Source organism: Cucurbita maxima, unplaced genomic scaffold (genome assembly GCF_002738345.1).
Source record: "Cucurbita maxima cultivar Rimu unplaced genomic scaffold, Cmax_1.0 Cma_Scf00004, whole genome shotgun sequence".
Lineage (NCBI taxonomy): Eukaryota > Viridiplantae > Streptophyta > Magnoliopsida > Cucurbitales > Cucurbitaceae > Cucurbita > Cucurbita maxima.
In genome coordinates, this window is record NW_019272020.1 from 5,337,488 (window position 1) to 5,359,264 (window position 21,777).

At 35.8% G+C, this 21,777-nt stretch overlaps 5 protein-coding genes, 1 long non-coding RNA gene and 1 other non-coding gene across 8 annotated transcripts; 5 read left to right on the plus strand and 2 right to left on the minus strand.

The window, feature by feature from the left end:
- The first annotated feature begins 4,650 nt into the window (after positions 1-4,650).
- On the plus strand, positions 4,651-5,587 carry LOC111478304. The gene is made up of 2 exons (XM_023122501.1): positions 4,651-4,955; positions 5,038-5,587. The coding sequence occupies exons 1-2, from the start codon at positions 4,655-4,657 to the stop codon at positions 5,499-5,501; spliced, it is 765 nt and encodes a 254-aa protein (XP_022978269.1). The 5' UTR covers positions 4,651-4,654; the 3' UTR covers positions 5,502-5,587.
- A 2,424-nt stretch (positions 5,588-8,011) lies between these two features.
- On the minus strand, positions 8,012-8,093 carry TRNAS-CGA. The gene has a single exon. It is a non-coding gene; the product is annotated as a tRNA-Ser (tRNA).
- Positions 8,094-8,514: 421 nt separating this feature from the next.
- On the plus strand, positions 8,515-10,881 carry LOC111478320. The gene is made up of 5 exons (XM_023122522.1): positions 8,515-8,824; positions 8,902-9,043; positions 9,150-9,251; positions 10,302-10,375; positions 10,452-10,881. The coding sequence occupies exons 1-5, from the start codon at positions 8,647-8,649 to the stop codon at positions 10,559-10,561; spliced, it is 606 nt and encodes a 201-aa protein (XP_022978290.1). The 5' UTR covers positions 8,515-8,646; the 3' UTR covers positions 10,562-10,881.
- A 744-nt stretch (positions 10,882-11,625) lies between these two features.
- On the plus strand, positions 11,626-13,223 carry LOC111478323 (cilia- and flagella-associated protein 251). 2 transcript variants are annotated; one of them, XM_023122527.1, is made up of 3 exons: positions 11,626-12,138; positions 12,456-12,920; positions 13,005-13,223. In XM_023122527.1, the coding sequence occupies exons 2-3, from the start codon at positions 12,470-12,472 to the stop codon at positions 13,064-13,066; spliced, it is 513 nt and encodes a 170-aa protein (XP_022978295.1). In that variant the 5' UTR covers positions 11,626-12,138; positions 12,456-12,469; the 3' UTR covers positions 13,067-13,223. The 2 variants fall into 2 exon arrangements, with proteins under 2 accessions (XP_022978295.1, XP_022978294.1); XM_023122526.1 differs by lacking the exon at positions 11,626-12,138 and having other exon boundaries at positions 12,226-12,920.
- A 2,158-nt stretch (positions 13,224-15,381) lies between these two features.
- Positions 15,382-16,049, plus strand: LOC111478350. The gene is made up of 2 exons (XR_002717450.1): positions 15,382-15,471; positions 15,543-16,049. It is a non-coding gene; the product is annotated as an uncharacterized LOC111478350 (long non-coding RNA).
- Positions 16,050-17,904: 1,855 nt separating this feature from the next.
- LOC111478284 (mitoferrin-like) lies at positions 17,905-19,279 on the plus strand. Its single transcript, XM_023122474.1, has 2 exons — positions 17,905-18,722; positions 18,943-19,279. Exons 1-2 carry the CDS (start codon positions 18,012-18,014, stop codon positions 19,141-19,143), a joined length of 912 nt encoding a protein of 303 aa, XP_022978242.1. The 5' UTR covers positions 17,905-18,011; the 3' UTR covers positions 19,144-19,279.
- A 113-nt stretch (positions 19,280-19,392) lies between these two features.
- Positions 19,393-21,642, minus strand: LOC111478328 (uncharacterized protein At5g01610-like). The gene is made up of 3 exons (XM_023122531.1): positions 21,348-21,642; positions 20,345-20,399; positions 19,393-19,968 (listed from the first exon to the last, which is right to left on the minus strand). The coding sequence occupies exons 1-3, from the start codon at positions 21,432-21,434 to the stop codon at positions 19,598-19,600; spliced, it is 513 nt and encodes a 170-aa protein (XP_022978299.1). The 5' UTR covers positions 21,435-21,642; the 3' UTR covers positions 19,393-19,597.
- Positions 21,643-21,777: the final 135 nt, after the last annotated feature.

Below are 21,777 nucleotides of genomic sequence, written 5' to 3' on the forward strand. Positions count from 1 at the left end.
AAATAATCTAGATCGAGACTTAGACACAAAATGAGACCCATTAATGAGGTTCATGTCGATAATAGAAACACATGCGACAAACAACGTTCGATAAGCCAGATATCAATCATTCTTCTACCAAAACATAACATCACCTAGCTTCTCGACGTTGGTCTCATAGTAGCACATATTTAAGAGAATTAATTGCTTTACTTATACCAACAACAATGGTGGTTTTCAATGTCTCATCTATCTAAAAAATCATGATTAGACATGTTTTTGACCTAAAGTACAAAAACTTCTTCCAATAGTGGTCGTTCTTAAAAGAGTTTGATTCGTATGTTGTACCTATAACTCTCTCGTGCATACAAAGTCTCAATCGATCAAAAATCATAATTAGACATGTTTTTGACCTAAAGTACAAAAACTTCTTCCAATAGTGGTCGTTCTTAAAAGAGTTTGATTCGTATGTTGTACCTATAACTCTCTCGTGCATACAAAGTCTCAATCGATCAAAAATCTCATGAACGTTCTTCGAACAATCACGAGATTCACAAGATCAAACAACCACTCACCTCTATTATATCTTGAAAATCTCAACAATTACTCGCTTTAGTAGGTAATTAATTAGTCCATCCATCTTTCATTTTCTCGAACCCTTCACCTAGAGATTCCCAAATATCCTTAAATATTGTTAATTTCAATTCTTACACGACAAGACGAGAGGTTCCATGATAAGTTCCCACATGTTGAACATCAAAATCCCATCCAAAAAAATCAAAAAAATAAAAAATAAAAATAAAAAACACACAGTCAGAAAGATTCACTCACTCCCGATGCCTTATCCTGTTAGGTCAACGCTAAAACATGGCTCTGTCTGTTTTTTTTTTTTTTATTATTATTATTATTTAATTTTAAAAGTATATATATAATTTAAATTTTGCATTAGAATGCGAAGTGCCTATTTATGCGGATCTAACCCATAATTTGAGAATGAGTATGTCTGTCCTTTTTCGTCATTTATTATATATATATATTTATTTATTTATATATGCACCATGCATGTGCACATATGCATCATACATGTCCAACCATACCATACCATGTTTGTCTCTCTATTATATTATATATATAATATATTATTGGTAGGTGGGTGGTATTTCCATCAATAATATTTTATTGCCAATTATACGATGCCGTATCTTTTTTTAAAATTCATTTTATTATTTTATGTGTGTGTGTGACAGGTAAATAAACAAATCATTACCATATTCCTTTAGCTCCTATATATATTTAATTTTAGAAATGAATTTTAAATGGTAAAAAAAAAGACTTTTAATAATTTATTTGGACAAAATTTTGTATACCACTTCCCTTTAATAATTATTTTTTTAGGGAAATGATCCTATATTTGGTCATTCACGTTAAGTGTATATATAGGTTGGATGATGTTATAGTCATGCTTGTCCAAAGCACGTTGTCTATGGTCACATGATAGATGTCCCAGTCTTTGTCCGAGTCGATTGACAAGAACGTCAACCAATTGAGTGGGGGAGGATGTCGTGGTCATGCTTGTCCGAGGTGTATTGCCTATGGTTGCGTGCCTGTTTCAAACCCGTTTTACATGCTTTCATTCTAGATAGACTTTTACCATTTCATATTGGGTCAATACGGAGGTGTATGACCATATCTTTGGAACTAACCTACATTTTGGGTTAGTTGAATTGGTGACATGAATAGTCCTAACTAGGGTTTACAACCCAACCCAAATCTCTCTCCCACTTTAAGTTGGGGTTGTTCTTTTTTTAAAAAAAATATTTTAAAAAATCATAGTTATTTGTCATACACCTTGTATCATAAGTCACAATGCATCACTAATAGCGATTATAATATCAAATATTATTAATATTTATAATAATTTTAACAGTAGGGTACGACTGGATTCAGTTGTAACCCTTTCAGCCCACGAATCGACCCAAATTTTTAATTTTTCAAAAACTCAATCCAACCGAAACTATATATATATATAACCCAACCCAACCTAACCTTTATTGTTTAGGGTTGAGTAGTCCGAGTTGGTCCAAACACCCATAACCTTATTTTCTCCAATTTGAAGGGGAGAAACCGAGTAGTATACCATTAAAAATTATGTCGTAATTAATTAACATTAATTATTATATAAAGAAGACAAGATATTTTCAAATTTTTAATTAACATGTTTATCTATATTGATATCTTTGACCAATGTGAAGCAAGGGAAGGGTTTATGACAAATTTATGCATAAAATTATATAATTAATTATTTTGACCAATTTAAGGGCCTAGTTTTGGTATATTTAAAATTTAATAATTTATAATGGAGTTGTCCCAATCACTACGTATGCATGGGTTGGAGGAATAGAAAACGACACGACAAAAATACATTTTATTAATTCTCAGTCAAAGGCAGTGGTTGTCTTATTCTACCTCATTCCATTGTTTTTTTGTTTTTTTTTTTTTAGGCTTTTGGCATTGATTGAAATTTTAATTAACTTATCCATACTTTTATATATGCAAAAAGAAGAAAAAAAATCGAGCTCGGTATCAACTCGATTAAGAGTTTCTTAGTGTCCTCTGGACCTTTTGTAGTTCGATGAAAAATGACTTTTACGTTCAGTTTAGAGATCACTTTAAAGCCCTTGTGTGTAAATGAATAGTTAACGTTAAGACGTTTGAGACATTTTACTATCGACACAAACGTTAGATAAGTGTCTTAGTAAAGTATAAATGTCTTGAGAATTTCAGTGAGCGTTAGAATTCTCGCACATCACTCGGGCACACGCTCTCCCAACCTCCATGGCATGCCAATGAACTCCACAAACTTCAACCACTCGTCACAAAACACCTACAAGGAAAAGAGGAGAAACACAGAGAGATAACAAGAGGAGAGAGTGAGTTCGAGAGTTCTCCGGCGACGATAATCCCACAAATCTAACGTCGAAACAACCAACCCACACCACGAATGAATAGATGTTCAAAATGTCACAAAGAGATGAACAACATGTGGACTCGTTCTCGATGGCATGACCAAATGAGTTGTGATGGCTGATAATACCTCTTAACTTAAGATGACGTCAAGACATATTTTGAATCAAAAGACTAGACACATTCCATAGATCATTTTCCGATACATAAGGTGCAATTCAAACACTTCAATTATTTAGCCTACTAGCCCCAGTGGTATTATTCCAACCATTAAAATAATTACGATCGACATATAAGTAGAATAAATGATTGTCCCTAAAGTTTAATTTAATTTTCAAGCGTAGAATTTATTCTACATTTATAAACTTAGTCAAACATCGACAAAATCTAATTAATTTAAGGTATATTTTTATTCAACTTTCACATATTTTAAAATAAATATGTGATTTGACTTAATCCCATGAGTTTTTATTCAATCAATCACTCCCATGTGAATTCGCGTATATAATATGATATAATAAAAGAAAATAAAAAGATGAATTGGCAGTCAAATTAACCAAAGATTTTCCCCAAAAAAAAATAATAAATGATTTTGATTGGTTTTTATTAATTAATTATATTTATATTCTCATAAAGCATTGAAAATGAAAATGGATAAGTTCAGTTTTATTAATTAATGCATTTATTATATAAAATTTAGTTTTAAAATATTTTTTAAATAATAATTTTATTAATTTAGCCTAGAATATGTTATAAAAATAAATCAAAATAACAAAAATAGAGATAATTAATTATATATGACGCACAAAAAAGACGAGAAAAAGGGTAGAAAAGTCAATTCAATTATGCTCCATTTGATCTGCTCGGCCCAAGTTTAGAGCCACCCTGATTCTAAATTGGGCTGATCATGGACCTATGACTGGGCCGAAACAAGGTTTGGGCCCTACGTTATGTACAAATTTGAACCTAATATTATTAAAATATATTAAAAAAAATTAAAAGTAATTTAGAAACTTATCTAATACTCGTTTGAAAAGTGTATTGTTAGAACGGGCTGGAAGCCACATGGCTCGAGATTCGTAACATTTTCTAATTTTTTTGATAGCCGCCGTTTTTTTGAGGAGCCTATTTTTAAGATTTTTAAAACGGGTCCGTTAAGGAGAGATTTTCTTATCCTTCCTTCTTTAACTGAGGTCTCAAAATCCATCCCCTTCGAGCCCAGGCTCAATGGTGATCCACCGTTCATTTTTTGTTGTCTTTCTATTTTCATTGAGTACGAGTTCGAGATTTAAATATCGGAGCATACTATAAGCAAATGACCCATAATTCTGAATAAAAAAGAAAAATTAATTTTTTTTAGTAAATTACTTTTTATTCCACAAATATTCTGGATGGTTGACACGTGTAAGCTAAAAATATCAGTAAATTCCAAATGAAGCAGAGAATCTGATGGAAGTTGATAAGTTAATTAAAGCTTCATCCCACTGTGTCTTGTGACAAATATATCTGCCAGAAATTAAATAAATAATTTTAAAAAAATTAAAAAATAAATAAATAAATAAAAATTTAGGCTTTAATGAAACACACGAGATGTCCATAATTCTCCAGCTGTTTCAACTCCTCATTTTTCAACTAACTTCCCTAACTTCCCTTTTAATCTTATCTCCAAACACAACCAAATCCCATTTCCATTCATTTTTCAACCCATCTCATGGAACACGACCACGACCACGACCAACGCCGGAGCTACGGCCACCACCATATTGCTCGGAAACTCAACTTTAACGCTCCCCTTTTGACCACCCGCCGTCCCGCCGCCTCCAATGTTGGTATCGGTCGCTTGAGTATCTCCGGCTCCACAACCAGCGACCGAGTTCCTTTCTGTTGGGAGCAAGCTCCTGGCAAGCCCAAGGACTATGTCGAGAGATGTCACGACGTCGTTTACGACAGCTCCGCTACTACTCCTCGTCCTACACTTCCGCCTCGATGGTGGCGACCACCGATTCAAACAAGTAGGGTTTATGAAATTTTTTTAAATTGTTTTGAATTGGAAATTTAGTTTATATGATTTGATTCCAAGTTTCGAATTTTCAGAAGAAAACACTCGACATAGTGAGAGTGACGACAATTTGAGTGAGAGTGATTATGTCTTGTCCGATGTCGTGGATGTGTTCTCGTTGTCGGAGGCCATCGACATAGTCGAGAAGGCCGAGAAGGATTTGAAGCTAAACGAGCTGAATTTATATAGAGAGAAGGAAGAAGAAGAAGAAGAAGGAAAGAATGTGAGTTACAAGCGGTCGTCGAATTTCATGATCGAGCGGTTTCTACCGGATGCAACGGCATTAGCAGCCTCATCGGTGTTGAACCGCCACGCTTTCTCGCCGCAGAGGGTGGGAGGGAGGCCATTTTCACCGCCGAAGGGTTGTGGGCTAGACATGTTGTTTCCATGGCGGATAAAGCACCACCATCGGTTGTGTGGAGTGAGAAGTCCGGTGAGGGATAGCAACCGTAGGGTTGGATCCAAATCTTCTGTAAAGCAAAGCAAAAGACACATATAATTTAGTTTGAATTCTTAATTTGATCTATAGTTAATATAAATTTTTATACTAAACCCTAATTCTTATTCATGTACTCATTTTTGTTCGTTAAAGTTTGGAAAAATTTCGTCAATGGGTAGATAAAGCATAATAGATTTCAAGTCTGTCTACTTGATCACTCAAACATATTAAAATTATTTAATTAACCTACAAAGGAAATGGGAATAAAAAATTCTCCATTATTTTTTCGAAAAAAGAAGTATGAAGGTTGAATGTAGGAGAGTAAGCCTTAAAAGAAGGAAAGGTAGTTTGAAACGGCCAGATAAGATAAGGCCGTTAGGCTAAAGACAATGTCACAATCTGCAATATGATTGTAACTCGAGTAAGTCATCGAGGACGATGGCTAAGTTAAGTGGAGGAGAATGTCACAACCATAGTATGAAGAAAGCAGGTTGTGACCCTCATGCCATGACAAGCAAAGACTAAGTTAAGTGGAGGAGAATGTCACAACCATAGTGTGAAGAGAGTAGGTTGTGACCCTCACGCCATGACAAGCAAAGGGGCGTCCCTCAAGAGACGCCCATCCAGCCATATGCGGGCCAACATAGAAGAATGCCATGATGCAATCGAGGAGGACGATTATGATATGATTGTGATTCGAGTAAGTCATCGACGATGATGACTAAGTTAAGTGAAGGAGAATGTCACAAACATAGTATGAAGAGAGTAGGTTATGACCCTCACGCCATGACAAGCAAAGGGGCGTCCCTCAAGAGACGTCCATCTGGCCAACATAGAAGAATGCCATGATGCGATCGAGGAGGACGATGCATCATCCAACACACCACCACACAAAGTGGGCATTGAAGACATGTTGAGACATAAGCATAACAGAGACATCATGAAGGACAAGATAAGCTTGTTGAAGGGCCGGGTAAAGTCCCATCCAGCAACTAGTAACTAGCTGTTTACGAGGAAGAGTCAACTAGTGAGATTTTATTTATTAACGTAACTTATATAGTAGATCAGTATGATGTTTTAAATAATTAAAAAAAAAAAAAAACTCAACCTAACCCAACCCGAAAATAGAGGGTTAGGTTGTGAACTTTATTCAAATTACTCGGATCATCAACCCAAAATTTCGAGTTGATCCTAAATATTTTTCCACCCCAACCCATATACACCCGTAGATTCGACTAAATAGTCCCATATAGACGTCCTTTGAAAATATGGCCCTTGAGAAAATTTCTAATATTATATATACATCGATTTATTCAATATATGAGACATCATCTGATGATATATTATTTTATTCTTTGAGTTTATATAATCATTACTATTTTTTTTTATTGACAAAGGAAGATATATAAAATTTTCCTTTTTTTTTTAATGTTTTTTTGCCCGACATTTTATAAATTAAGTATTCACATGTTTTTCATCGGTAAATCTAGTCTTATTTGAAAGTTTCAAATTTAAATTGTGCATTGTGCAAAAATCTTGCTTTTTTCGACAATCCATTTACGGTCGTGAAATGTCAGGTATCTCGTCTTCGTATAAAAACAATCATTAATTATAGTGGCTCTAGAATTAGATCGGTTTCATGTTGTAGAATGAATGCATAGTTTGAACGGAAGTTTCTGAGATGAGACATGAATTTTACGGTGTGAACGATTTGAAACTATGTTCTTCGTTAGAAACTATTCTACGAAGGGATCCACCATTTATAAAGGTCGAAAGTAATAATTGATATATTTCACGGTAACATGAAAGAGATCGAAGAAGATTTTTAGCGATTAAATTACCTATGGTAATAGAAATAAATGATAGCCTCACATTCAAATATTTTGAATGTTTTTTATTATAAGGTATTTGCGTGATTAAATGTTTAAATTTTGTGTTTATGACATTATATTTTCTTAATTTTTTATTTTGAGTTGGTAGCGAGAGATTGTTAGCAAGTAATACTACTACTAATTCTCGTTCGATTAATTTCCTTTCGGGAGCTGAAACCAACATTCTAATCATGTATCGTGAATTGTATCAAGACCAATAACCTCTTAATTGGATTTGCCTCTCGAATTGACTATTGAAAATGAGATGAGGTGATGCTCTCTTTCAATTATATGCATCTCAAAGTTGGTCTTCAACTGGCACAAAATTGACCTAGCACTCGGATGTGCCCCTCTCCGACCTCAAGAACTCGAGCAGTTATTGTAGTGGTAGCCAATTTAATTGTGTAGGATATCTTTATAATCAAGAACTCGAGCGGTCATTATGTTCCTACTGGATTGATGGTAAATGTTCCCATGCAAATTATATCTTTATCTTTTTCAAAGTCAGTTTTATGTTTGAAGACCTAATACTTTGAGGTTTTTTTTAGTAATTTTTATTAATTAAATTAATATGAAAAGTTAGCTTTTAACTTAGATAATAATAACAACAAATTACAAAGTTCATTTAGTTGGCAAAATAAATAAAAATAAATAAAATTGGATTGAATTTGAATTTAAAAAAAAAAAAATCCAAAAAGTCGTCAACAGCAGGATTCGAACCTGCGCAGGCAAAGCCCAACAGATTTCGAGTCTGTCTCCTTAACCACTCGGACATATTGACAATTTGTGCTTTGCTAATCTATTGTTAGAATACATACGTTTTGCTTTTTCATATTATAAATCGATATTAGCTCTCTCTCATAACTAAAAAATAAAAAATATATATATAGTCTATTTAATTTTATTTATTTTAAAATACTTTTCCGGTTATAGTGTTTAAAAAAATGTTCATGCACTTTGAAAAGTAAAATTAAAATGTTTGGAAATAATTTATAATGAATGAATGCACAAGAATTTTCTTAAAAACTTTTTTTAATAAAGATTTTTTTTTTTATTTTTATTATTTAGTTTAAAGGTATTTTTAAAGTTGATATAAAATTTATCGGTGATTTTATTAATTTAGCCATATTTAAATAAAATACATTGATTTTTGGCGCCAAAACAAAATTGATTTTTCTGAGTTGGAGCCCTAGGAATGAAGATCGCCCGAAAAAGGCTTCCCCACTGACTCCTGAATTCAAAATTTACTATCGTCACTTTACTCTTCTTCTCTCCCCTGAAATTTCCCCTACTTCCAGGAACCTCGTTGTCGATTTGTTGTTCAATTAACAGGAATGGCAGATTTCGCCGGAAAGTTCAACATCGAGGAGATTTTATCTTATGGCGACGATCTGGTAGCGCTCTTGAACGACCAAAATGATGTTCAAACCTTGAATCAATGTCTTGAACATTTCAAGACGCTTCAATCTTCTTGCTTCGATGATTTCAGTAATGTTCAAAGCTCAGTTCAAGGTCTACTCTCTCTCTCTCTCTAAATAAAGGTTGTATTTCAAATCATTTCGAGGTTATAAATTCTAGGTCTTTTGCAGATTATGAGAAGAAAATCGAGGCATGCCGGCAGAAAACAGAGGAGGCGAAAGCGAGCACTGTTGCAGATGATGAAATCGATATTCTCGAAAAGGAGCTCGGAGAGGAACTTGGCAAAGGGAATTTGCTAATGGAGGAAATTAGATAAGTGTAAAATTAACTTTTATTGTTAAGCTATTCATATGATTGTTTGTTCCTAATGTATTTTCCTGTCACATGTATGTATGATGCACCCGCTTTTCGTCAACACAATTATCACCAGTGAGATTAATGATCTAGACCGCCAAAGGATTTCTGTTCAAGAAAGGAAGCAGGCAATGAAGAAACTTGAGCAACAAGAACTTAGGACGCAGTGAGTTTCTTTTCTGTTTTGAAGTTGCTTTGTCATCTGTAATTGTGACTTCATTTGGTAGCAATTAACTAATCCTGTGAATTTTGTATCTATTTCAGCATTGTGCAGTATCAAGTATTATCTGACAAACACATCTTTTTTAATGTATTTTTAGTTGGAACTTGGAAGTTGAGAAGGTTTACCTTTTATGCACATAAATTATAGGTTATTGGCACCTTTGTTCTTCCTATTGATAGCTTATGGTTAGAAAAGTTAACAAGGTAGGCACTCCTATGAAGATGGCTGCTTAATTTTTTGAAGTAATGAACGTTTTATAGTCTAATATTTGATTCATGATGTCGATAATGCCAACCTCTTCAGATCTTAAAGCTATGGAATCTTTGTCCTGTGTTGAAAATGGAGAGTTTTTCTGTAAGGTATTTGAAATTTGCCAAGAGATGAATGAGAGAAGAAACAGAGGTAACAATGATTAGTAAACAACACTACCAAGTACAAATAGTTGTCAAAGTCATTATTTAAAATGAGGTGGAATGGACTAATATGTTACCACATTAAAGAGGAAAGGGATATATTTATGGAATATAAGCGAGGAGAATTATCTTCCTTGGTACGATATTTTTTAGGTGAAACCAATGAGAGGATACGCCAAAGTAGACAAAATAACATTGTGGAGGGGTGTAACAGCCCAAGCCCACTACTAGTAGATATTGTCCTCTTTGGACTTCTCCTCAAAGTTTTTAAAACACATCTGCTAGGGAGAGGTTTCTACACACCCTTATAAGAAATGTTTCATGCTCCTCCCCAACCGATACCGATGTGGGATCTCCCAACGGGTGTGCTGGATTCACTGTCCTTCACATTTGGAACTGTAGTTCATTCCAGAATTGAATTTGTAGTAGTTGCAATTATCGTATTCGTTTTAACCATGAACTTATAAACTAGGTGGCCATCAAAGATCTCTTACAACTCAATTCTCATTAATCTTTTGATAACATTAACCTGACAATTCTCGTGTTTTGAATTGATTCAAATTTTATTTTTTTCTTGCAGGAGGAAGCTTTCAATGTATGCTTCGGTCACTGATATAATACCAAACATGGACGATCAGTCTAAAATTTCTGGCCGTATCCTTCATCTGAATTTGTACTCTTTTCTGTTTCCTTATTGCGATTTCTTTACCTTAACGTTGATCAACTACAGATATTGTGGACAGAAATAAACGGGTTGTGCAAGAGTTTGAATTCGACCCGACTAATATATCTTCTTTTGATATATGCAATGGCATTTGGAATATGATTAATTCCCCATAGTACCAGACATCCATAACATTGTGAATTAGCAGCTCACTATAGCTTGTTCCTTCTTCTTTCTTTATCTCATGGTATTAAAATCGAATGTTTATTTTGTTGTATATGTATGTTTAAAGGACTAATCTCTAAAGTACTGTCGTTTGTGATAACATATTGTAAATCACATCTCCTTAGTCCTTGATGATTATTGAAGAAATGAATGCCCGTCTATGTTAGGCGCCTAGTCTTGCAAATTGTAAATGCATTATCATGGATATTTGATTCTCAAGGAAGCAACTGACTCTGTCTCCACTCCACTCATCTGTATGGCAGTTTAAATTATAAGATCTATTATAGTCTGCTCATATTAGTCACTGAAAATGATTGTAATATCACTATGGGTCGTACAATGAAAATATGACGATCCTAGGATGTTGTTATATGGAGTTTTGTGTTGTGGTTCCGAAGCAATATAGTATGATTGTAATACTCATTTGTATAACAATCAGCAAATATATGAGCATTGTTCAGAATAGAATTTGGACAGGAACACCAGAAACCATGGCCTCCAGAAAGCATTAAGTACAAGATCTAGACATCACCTGCCAATCATAATATCAGATTCAATCTCCATAAGCAAGTGGATAATATCATACCATTGTGAAGGGTTCGTGGTTTCTAACACGGTATAAGAGCCATACCCTTAACTTAGTCATGTAGAATTCTCAAGTTTCGAACAAAGAAGTTGTGAGTCTTGAAAGTGTAGTCAAAAGTGACTCAAGTGTTGAACAAATTGTGTACTTTGTTCGAGGGCTCTAGAGGAGTCGAGCTTCTACTAAGGGGAGGCTATTCGTGGGCTCCATAGACCTCAAAGGAGACTATATGATGTACTTTGTTCGAGGAAAAGATTGTTGAAAGAGAGTTCCACATTTGTTAATTAAGGGGATGATGATGAGTTTATAAGTAAAGAATACATTTCCATTGGTTTGAGAGTTTATGCTCAAAGTGGACAATATCATATCTATCATTGTGGAGATTAGTGGTTTCTAACTTACTCCTATCAGGTTCTATTCTTTCCCTTGATCTGTTTTATGTTTTATAGCATTAATAGCTGATAAGAAGTTCCCAACTTTTATACTGTCTGAGCGAAGGCAACATTACAATCAGCTCATGAACTAATGTTAGCATCATCCTATCATTATCTTCTAGTACTGTTATTACAAATTAGAAACTCCTCCATGTCTCTAGTATCTAATTTAATGGCAGTTTGATCTTAAGATCCTTCCTTGCCAGCGTTTAAAATGTTGAGTTTCTTGTTGGAGTTCTAAATCAGTCTTGACTGCCAGCATTGCTATTTTCCAGGTATTGCCAAGCCATTGTAGGCCTGCAAGCTTCTGGTGCAGTACTTCCTTTGCAGGCTTCGCATATGTAGGCCATGAAGTCTTGGTAGTTCTGATTCAGACTAAACAAAGCAGCTTCATTTCAGGGAATCACAAGGCAAAGAACAACGAACAAACTAGCTCGAATTGCAGCTGATCGACCTCAAGAGCTTGATTATTGATGATGACCCGTGGAACAAACCGGTGAGGCAGGTTGAGGTAAATGGTCTTGGAAACGTACTTAAATTTTTAATTTTTGTATCAAATAAATCATTTTTAATTTTTTTTAGGCATCGAAAATCTCCAACCGACCTTCCATTTAAATATTTTTAAATATTCCACGTGTTGATTTTTCATTCGACAAAAACAAAGTTTCCAACAACATACGTGTAACCTGAAAAAAGCCTCTTTTTTTTCTAATCATTGCTTGGAATGACGCTCGTCCATTCCTCTGCAAGTTTCTGCTTATGCAGACAAGAGAAGAATGTTCGATGATTTCATCGATAGATATCTAATCGAAACCTTAACTGAAACTGGAAATCTGGAAACCATGGAAGGTGGAGCTGCAGAGGAACATCCTCAGAAACCCATTCAACAACGAGGAGGTGAAGAAGAAGAAGAAGAAGAAGAAAAGGAGAAGTCAAGTGGGTTTCTGAGGAATTTCATTTCTAACATGGTGTCTGCCGAGGGAGGTGAAGAAAAGAAAGAAGAAGATGAAGAAAAAGAAAGTAGGTTTCTGAAGAATTTCATCTCCAGCATGGTCTCTGCAGAGGCAAGTGAAGAAAAGACAGAGAAAGAAGAAGAAGGAAAGAAAAGTGGGTTTCTGAAGAATTTTATTGCAAACATGGCGTCTGCAGAGGGAAATGAAGATGGTGGGGAAGAGGAAAGGGATAAAAGCGGCGGTTCTGAGTCGGTTGAAGAAAAGAGCGACGGCGGAAATGGCGGCGCCGGAGGAGGTATTATAGACAACATTGTCTCCCACTTGCCTGCTTCACTTCAAGGTGGGTATTTTCATAGAACAGAAAATTTGAATTCATTGAATTCCATATAGTAATGAAAATTTGAAATTGTCATGAACTAAACAGGTGATGCAGTGACCACAACAGATGAAGCTGCAATTCTGATTCACTCCATCATCCATGAATGATACTTTTTAGTTCTGTGTTGTTTTTGGTTCATAGGCCTCTGTTTCATGTAAATTTAAGTTGTTTTGATTGTTTGGGCTTAGTACTCTTCTTTTTTAAAACAGAGTACATAATAAATAAAGGGACATCTCGATGTCTTGTGCAGGGCCATTCATATGATTTAAAAACTCGACCAATCTAAATTATCTATTCTAAATCATAAAGGTTGAAATAAATTTTTAGGAAATTGAAAATTTGTTTCCATTCATAGAATTTTTCTATTAGATCAATTCAACTAACTAACTCGAAAATAGAAATGCTAATCGATCTTGTTTTTAAAATTATTAAGAATATTTAAGTTTGTAACTAATATTAATAATGTATTGTGATGTATGACAGACAAGTAGGATTCTTTGACCTAACAACTCAATCGAACTCATGCGAAAACAGAAAATTAGGTTGGAATTCTATTCATGTTGTTTGAGTCATCAACTCTTATCGATGCGGATGTGATGGAAAGAAAGTCTAATAAAAAGGTCTAATCGTGGCGAAGGATGTGGGGTTTCCTTGCTCGATGGTAGAAACCAAGCTAGCTTTCAATGCATTGAATTATGAAAAAAAGGTGAACTTGGAAGGAAATAATTGATCAATCTTTTCTCTTGATTAGTACTCATTGTGATCAAATCTTTCAAGAGATAGATATGGTTTACCCACTTATACTTTACTAATAGTAGAAATGTCCATTCTTCTTGCAGGGACGAAATCTTGAAGGGACTCATTCTTATTAGGCCGAGAACGGAGGGAGTGGGAAGAAAAAAATTCTCGAGATAAATGGTGACGGGAACAAAGACCACTTTGTTCATCAAAATGTAAAAAGAAACTTCATCCATTCATATAGTTTGAGCGATCAGTTAAAAATAGTTATAAACACAACTTAAGTTTCTATGCATATGATTAAGTTTGACAAGAGCCTACAAGTAGGTTACATACTAAGTATTTTATACTCATCCCATGTTATTCTTTCAGATGGAGTGTAGACCACTATTGATGACAGTGTGGAGTCGTGCAATTACAGGGGATGCCTTTAGATCGAGTCATCTTCTTTCTTGTCATTTTATTATTATTTTCACTGCAACTTCTCGAAACTTATGTATCTTTAGTAAACCATTTTGATTTGACTCAGCGAATATTACCTTTTATGTCAGTATTGAAGTCTCCCGTCTTAAAAAAGAAAAATTCACCACCCTTTTTTACCTTTGAGTGTATGTGGTGACTTGTAATTCGTAGTATTAAAAATCAAGTCATTACATTTTTCAATCATTCAATTCATCGATTCATAATATTAAAGTATAACTTAAGCTAAACATGCGACATAAGCCCGAAGTTATCTCAAAATCCTCAAAGTGGGGTTCCCATTGCCATTCCATGGGATTGAAGTTGACTTTGAGTTCACTAAATCTCAAAATTCATATTCCAATCCACAAATTCCATTTGATCCAAGTCCCATCACAAAAATATGGATAAAACCAAGGGCTCTCAATTTGGTAAGATGTCAAAACAATGGCAGTTAGGGCAGCACATGATGAATTCCTACGACCACCACTAAACAAAACACGAACATAAGACGATTAACATTAATCTTACCTTACGATCAGACGGCAACAACAACATTCCTTCCTATCTTCCCAACTGTTGCATTTTAATCCTCTCTTCTATATCATTCACTAAAATAATACATTCTTATTTGTCAATAAAACGAACACGAACTGAACTAAGTTCCAACCTTCTAAAACTAACTTTGAGGTTAAACGACAAACATGTGAAGGGAAGGAAAATGATCTAAAATACGTTCCTTATAGATACAAAAGAACCCAAGTATTAAAAACATGAAAAGAACATATATGGACGTAGATAGAAAAAACGATAGAAAAGACAACCAACAGTTTATTAGCCCAAATTGTCTATATTGTTGGAAGAGAATCTAGGTGGAAAGGATAGATGGGGAAAGCAAAATCCAAACTCTTTACTCCTATTTAATCTTAATGTTTTCATTCGATCCTCAATACCCAAAATGTTCCTCATCTTTCCATCTTAATTTGGTGCCATTTTTAACCACTTTCACTGTATTTGGTCGTCATCTCCATGGTTTTTTGTGTCTAATCCTTCGTGGGTTTCTACCAAATTGAATTCAACCATTATAGATTCAATGATTTCACTCAAAACGTCCGTCTGTGTGTTCTTTGTTTATGAACTCTGGTTTTGATCCTAGAGAGAGAAAGAGAGAGAGAGAAGAAGAAGAAGAAGAAGAAGAAAAAGAAGAAGAAGATGAAGGGATGGAGATTATGGGATTGTTTGAAACGCTCATTCCTCTTACCCACTAAGGTGTTTCTTCTTAGGGTGAACTCACGGCATCTCGTTCAGCCTAAAGGTAATCTCTCTGTTTCTCTCTGTTTCTCTCTGTTTCTCTAAGTGGTTTTAAGAAATGGGTGAAAATGGCAGGCAATGGGAAGGGACTAGGGAGCCTGTACAAGGACATAGAGTCATGTGGAGAGTACAGAGATATCCAAGTGATGTGGGATATGATCCATTCCTGTCCTCCTCGCTGTCCATGAGTAGCAGCTTCAGATGAGGCACCATTCTGTTCTCTGCAACAATGTTCATGTTCATGAAAACACAGAATGTTCATATATATAATAATAATACGAGAAGGGATGAGTTTTGGGATGTGGAAGTTTTTCAATCAAGTCTGGTTCTTGTTTGGGGTTTCCTATCAGTTGAAGATGAAGATGAGAAGTGGTGTGGGATTTAGTCTGTTTCTTGTTGATTTCATTTGCAGATATTACAGTGGACAAGAATGTAATGCCAAAAGCTTAATTTAGGGAGGGAGCTATTAGCTATTCAACTTATTATTATATCATGCATCAAAGTTTAATGATTGATATATGATTGCATGCATCTATTGTAACTTCACTATTTTGATTATTAAAAGGTTATAAGTTCATATCTCTACCGAAATTCACCTTATGCAAATAAGAATATGATGAATAAGAACGCTAAGGAGATAAGATATGACAATAAAGAACGACTTTTGGAAAAACCCATTTGAAGAAACTTTAATTAATCAACAAAAAAAATTGCATAAATCAGAGTGAAAAAAGTTTGTCGTATCAATGAGAGAAATTCCTCAATAACCCATTTGCCGTTAAAAGTCAACTGGTGTGAAAAAAAAGAACAAGATTATCGAAGATTGGAGTTGCTCTTAGCTGGTCGATAGCCAACCCCACCAAGATGATCTTTCAAGACGTAGAGTCCCAGCTCATGATCACAAGGGAATTTGGACAGGAATTTGAAAGAAGAAAGAGCTCGTCTCTGAATATTCAGAAAAAGATAGAGGTCAGGCGGGGCACCGAAATGGAGGGGTAGAGTTGATTCCCCTGTGAATGAAGAACATCTAGAATTACCAAATCTCTCTGGATCGACCCCTTTCCTTTCAAGAAGATTCATCCAAGACTAATGATATCGTCAAATTGACTTCTATTTCAATCTTCTCCGATAAATTCCAGAATCCATTTCGCCAAATAATAAAAATTACTTTTACTAAGTCGCTTACAAGGGAATGGCCCCTTGATCCTTCCTGTCCTAGCTATTTTTCTTTAGAAATTAGGGCATTGGTCCATGTTTCGAGAAAAAGTCTCTTGTTTTTCCTCGATCTTTCCGGTCCTCCATGTCATAACTCTCATCAATGTGAAAGAAAGAACCATAGTCTGTAAGAGGAGAGAAATCAAAACTGTCATTGGGAGGGAAAGAGAGAACCTTCCATAACAGTTAAGTAAGGAATCCAAATTACTAAAAGATGCTGCTTCAATTTGACTCGACTCGCTGTGAAGTTTCGTGTCCTATCGGTTCTCGAGAATCTTCTGAACTTAAGAACTTTCCTGGAAAGAAAAAATGTCTAAATTTTAGTGTTAGTGATTTGAGTCTTGGTTGTTATATCAGGGAAAGGTGTGGATGCTGCAGAAGCAGACAGAAAAAGTAAGCTTTTGGATCTTGAAGTTGCAAAACGCTGAATTAAAGAACAAGATAATGAAGATAAAACCTACCGTTCATGTCCATGTGAAACAAAAATCTAATACTGGGTTACCAGAAAGAATCTCCAAAAATGGACCCAATATGATCAAAATGACTAAAGTCTTTTTATTCTTTCTAGATAAAGGATAAAACTAATGTGAGATTCTACATTTGGTTGGGAAGGGAAACAACACATTCTTCACAAGGGTGTGAAAATCTCTTACTCGCAAACGTGTTTTATGAGAGAAAGCTTGAAAAGTAAAACCCAAAGAGGACAACATCTGTTACAAAAGGGGTGGATTGTGAGATCCCACATCAGTTGGAGAGGGGAACGAACGCCAGCGAGGACGCTGGGTACAGAGGGGGTGGATTGTAAGATCCCACATTAATTAGAGAGTCGGACGAAATATTCTTTATCAAGGTGTGAAAATCTCTCCCTAGCAGACGTGTTTCAAAACCCTTTGAGGGGAAGTCGAGGACAATATCTACTAGCGGTGGGCTTGAGCTGTTACAACTAAGACTCAGTTTAGCACCAAGATCGAACCTAAGACCATGTCTCATTATCTTTTTCTGACATAAACCCCAGAATTATTCGCAAACAAAATGGATGAAAGAAGATGAATCGACATGGATGAGATCCGTATCTTAGTAGATATTTTATGGAACTCGAAAAAGGAGTTAAAAGAAAATTCTATGATAGCTCCTCTAAATGATACTCTGTAATTAAAAAAAAAATATGCAGAAAGAAGAGACAAGCATATCACCTCTCAAAAGCTATGGTGCAAGGCGACAATCTCATTCCATTGAGATAGAATTCCACTCTCGAATCCTTTTGTTAAATTGCAGCCTCTGATTCCAACATCTCTTAACCTCAATTTCAATCTCTGCAACTTTCACACCATGGTCGATTTCCACCCCGAAATTTCCGTTTCGCCACCGACCCACGACGGCCTCTACTTCTGGCAGTTCATGATCGCCGGGTCAATTGCAGGGTCTGTCGAACACATGACCATGTTTCCAGTGGACACTCTCAAGACACGCATACAAGCCATCGGCGGATCTTCAACAGTCCGACAAGCACTCGGCTTGATTCTAAAGATGGAAGGTCCGGCCGGGCTGTACAGTGGAATTGGGGCAATGGGTCTCGGTGCAGGACCTGCACATGCCGTCTACTTCTCAGTATATGAATTCTGCAAAGAGGGGTTTTCAGTTGGAAATCTTAACAACTCATTAGCACACGCCATTTCTGGGGTGTGTGCAACGGTGGCGAGCGACGCTGTGATAACGCCGATGGATGTGGTGAAACAGAGGCTGCAGTTGAAGAGCAGTCCTTATAAAGGAGTGGGAGACTGCGTGAGGAGAATTTTGGTTGAGGAAGGAATTGGGGCGCTCTATGCATCTTATCGGACCACGGTGCTGATGAATGCACCGTACACGGCTGTCCATTTTGCCACTTATGAAGCGGCAAAAAGGGGATTGAAGGAGATCTCACCGGGAAGTGACAACGACGAGAGGCTGATTGTTCATGCTACAGCCGGAGCAGCAGCTGGGTCTCTTGCTGCTGCTCTTACAACGCCATTAGACGTTGTGAAAACTCGGCTGCAATGCCAGGTAAATCACTCTTCCTTGTTCAACTCGAGAGGACTCTCTTTCTTTCACTATGCCAAAGCTTCTTAGTTCTAACATTTCATTTAAATCTTGAATATCAAGACTTAATCAAGAGCAAATGACATTTATAAACCACTAATTCGCTCTTTATCAGAGCAATGATCTCCTTTCTAAACTACAGAAAGCTCTAACTATAAATTCTGTGATTTTATTGAACAAACAGGGAGTATGTGGGTGTGACAGGTTTTCAAGCAGTTCAATTGGGTACGTACTTGGGCGTGTCGTGAAGCAGGACGGCTACAATGGGCTGATGAAGGGATGGATTCCACGGGTGCTTTTCCATGCGCCCGCTGCTGCGATTTGCTGGTCCACCTACGAGGCTTCAAAAACCTTCTTTCAACAGCTCCACCATAGCAACAATTAGAAGAAGCTGCGCCCATTTGTTTACTCACTGGAAAGACTTTCACAACAGGAGTAAACAAAGAGGTCACCACTTACAATAATATTGTATTCCAATATCAGTGATGCCATCCAATAAAATAAATTTACAGATATGAGTTTAAGGGTTGAGAGAAATGAGAAATATTTGCTTACCGTTCAGGCTCTTTATATGCATGGAAAAACTGTTATGTCCGATGTCGATGCCACTCTCATTTTGAGAGGTACAATTAAGTTGGGCATAAAAGGCAGATCGGTTAAGTCGTCTTATATATCATTCGACTAGAAAGGGTTCTGTGTACTACTTTTAGACAGACGAAAACAGCACGTAATCGTAACATTCGGTTGAGAAAAATTCTCGGCCTTACAGTAACACATTCAAGAACAAGAATCCATCTAACATAAATGTATATAAAGACCCAACCGAAAACTCCCACATTTTAAAACTTATCAACACTTACACCATCTCTAAGGACCTCGTACGCCTCTCTTTTCCTGGTTTTCTTCAATCCAGCAGTGAAGTTGAGCTTCGGTCCGTCAGAAGTAATACAAGACACTTTTACCCATATTATCACCTTCGTTTTCATTCCCTCTATGTCAGCTAGCTTTCCTTTCTCCAGATATCCAGTCACAGTGGTGGAAAAACGCAAGACTGATGAGTCTTTATACCCAACTTCACAGATTTCTGGTATAAAGACAGTCAGCTTTCCTGTCTCCTCGTTGAACTCATAGTTGGTTGCATCGCGAGGAAAAATTCCCATTGCCAAGTCATATTCCTTCAGCAGGTCTGGCAAAGGCGTTTGCATTTTTCCTAGGAAGACCAGAAAAGATAGATCAAAGTAACCTACTAATAAACACTTTCAATTTATAGCTCCATTAAGCATACTGATAATGTATAGTCCTGAGCAAGTGAGGACCATGACAACTATTCTACCATCGTTATAGCAACCGCATACAAAATTATATAGCTCGTAAATTTACACACAACTTTAGAAAATAAACATTGCAATCTCCAAAGATCATATTAGGTCCCAATATATCTTGAAGGAAAAATCATCCAATATTCAGAGAATTACATACTTATAAAGAAAAACAGAGAGAGAGAGAGAGAGAATTAACATTATCATCGTGGGATAATATTACTAACAATATAAACAGAACCTATAAATCAAAAAAGAAAAACTAACCTTTTATTTTATTTACCAACCAGCTAGTTCCTCCTTGAATACTCGTCGACAATGACTGATAATAGAATAGCAAGAGTGAAGGAAGATACATAAAGCTTATTAAGAATTAATAAATAATGAAGCAAAAAGTATTGGGTGCAAAGGAAGGGAGCAAAGTATAAATTGCTGTAGTACGCGCACAAAATAAACAATTCAACCTGAATAAATTTTTAAAAAAAATAAAGCTAGAGGAAACTCCTTTTCTTGGACGAAGGAACTGGCATTGAGCCCATAATATTAAAATAACCAACCAGTACATAATACGATATGGAACTCAATCGTTCTAGAATCGTGGCAGAACGACACACCAAAAAGTTCTCATTAAACCGAATACCTCTTCAACAAAAGGCTAAGAACACTATCATTTGGAATTTGAAATCACATTGCAAAACTATGTTTTCCCAGGAGATTCAAGCATAGGAATTGCAAGCCATATAATATTATGTCCAAAAGAAGCGGAAGGCTTATGCTGCTTCCTATCTGAAAACGAGACCACCATCATAACTTGCACGTTTTCCAAATAACCACTTGTAAGACACAATTATCCATCTAATAAATGGTAACAAATTTCCGAACAGAACTGTGAAAATTGGAGCGCTCGCTCCGCCAGCTAAGATGGAAATCTGACTAACGAGACTAATTCATACGATAATTCCGGAAAAAAGTGTGAAACTTATCGAATTCAATTTCTCAACCCTAGGTCAATGAACCAAAATTCTCCTCGAGAATCCAAACCAGAATCAAAATTGCCACTACAAATAATTGTAAAATTAAGGCTCTAGGTGTTAATTAAGGAAAGAAATGAATATCAGACGCTGGACGATTCTACGTATCCGACATCATAAGAGCCTCAATCACGATATAAAAAAAACGAAAGAACGAATAAAAACAACAAAGGAAAGCGCATACGAAATCATACAGCAATTAATAAAGGAAAAGAAAAAGGAGAGATAAGTAGAAATACATTAATATCATCGCCGATGGAGCCGATCTCCTTGTTGGCCTTCTGGTTGAACCAATAAGAGCCTACTTTGTTCATAACCTGATCCATTCCGACCGTCGAACCGAGCTTCAATTGAACGAAAAAACCAGCAGAAATCGATCCAAAACGAAGAAGCTACAGGCCAGATTGATCAATTTCGAAGAAATGGCGATGAGAGAGAGAGCGATGAAGTTGTCTCGTCCCCCTCTCCACGCGTTCTTCCGTGCGACTTTTCTAAAAATTGAAATTTAATTGCAACTCTCAGATTTTGATTATTTTAGTGTTTTTATCTAATTTACTTTTCTTTTTCTATTTTTATTTTTTTATTTTTTTTTATTTTGACCAACTACATATCTTCCAATTTAATTGGATCTGGACGCTATAGAAACCAGTTTCGAATGAATTACGACGT

What these genes read in the sequence shown, in the direction of transcription:
- LOC111478304 (XM_023122501.1), top strand. Translation starts at nt 4,655, where the DNA reads ATGGAACACGACCACGACCACGACCAACGCCGGAGCTACGGCCACCAC. An exon ending in GCGACCACCGATTCAAACAA is followed by an intron (nt 4,956 to 5,037) that starts GTAGGGTTTATG and finishes TCGAATTTTCAG; the next exon opens with AAGAAAACACTCGACATAGT.
- LOC111478328 (XM_023122531.1), bottom strand. Translation starts at nt 21,434, where the DNA reads ATGGATCAGGTTATGAACAAAGTAGGCTCTTATTGGTTCAACCAGAAG. An exon ending in CCATCGGCGATGATATTAAT is followed by an intron (nt 20,400 to 21,347) that starts GTATTTCTACTT and finishes TTCTATTATCAG; the next exon opens with TCATTGTCGACGAGTATTCA. An exon ending in GTTGGTAAATAAAATAAAAG is followed by an intron (nt 19,969 to 20,344) that starts GTTAGTTTTTCT and finishes TGGTCTTCCTAG; the next exon opens with GAAAAATGCAAACGCCTTTG.
- LOC111478284 (XM_023122474.1), top strand. Translation starts at nt 18,012, where the DNA reads ATGGTCGATTTCCACCCCGAAATTTCCGTTTCGCCACCGACCCACGAC. An exon ending in AAACTCGGCTGCAATGCCAG is followed by an intron (nt 18,723 to 18,942) that starts GTAAATCACTCT and finishes TTGAACAAACAG; the next exon opens with GGAGTATGTGGGTGTGACAG.
- LOC111478320 (XM_023122522.1), top strand. Translation starts at nt 8,647, where the DNA reads ATGGCAGATTTCGCCGGAAAGTTCAACATCGAGGAGATTTTATCTTAT. An exon ending in TGTTCAAAGCTCAGTTCAAG is followed by an intron (nt 8,825 to 8,901) that starts GTCTACTCTCTC and finishes GGTCTTTTGCAG; the next exon opens with ATTATGAGAAGAAAATCGAG. An exon ending in TTGCTAATGGAGGAAATTAG is followed by an intron (nt 9,044 to 9,149) that starts ATAAGTGTAAAA and finishes TTTCGTCAACAC; the next exon opens with AATTATCACCAGTGAGATTA.
- LOC111478323 (XM_023122526.1), top strand. Translation starts at nt 12,404, where the DNA reads ATGTTCGATGATTTCATCGATAGATATCTAATCGAAACCTTAACTGAA. An exon ending in CTTGCCTGCTTCACTTCAAG is followed by an intron (nt 12,921 to 13,004) that starts GTGGGTATTTTC and finishes TGAACTAAACAG; the next exon opens with GTGATGCAGTGACCACAACA.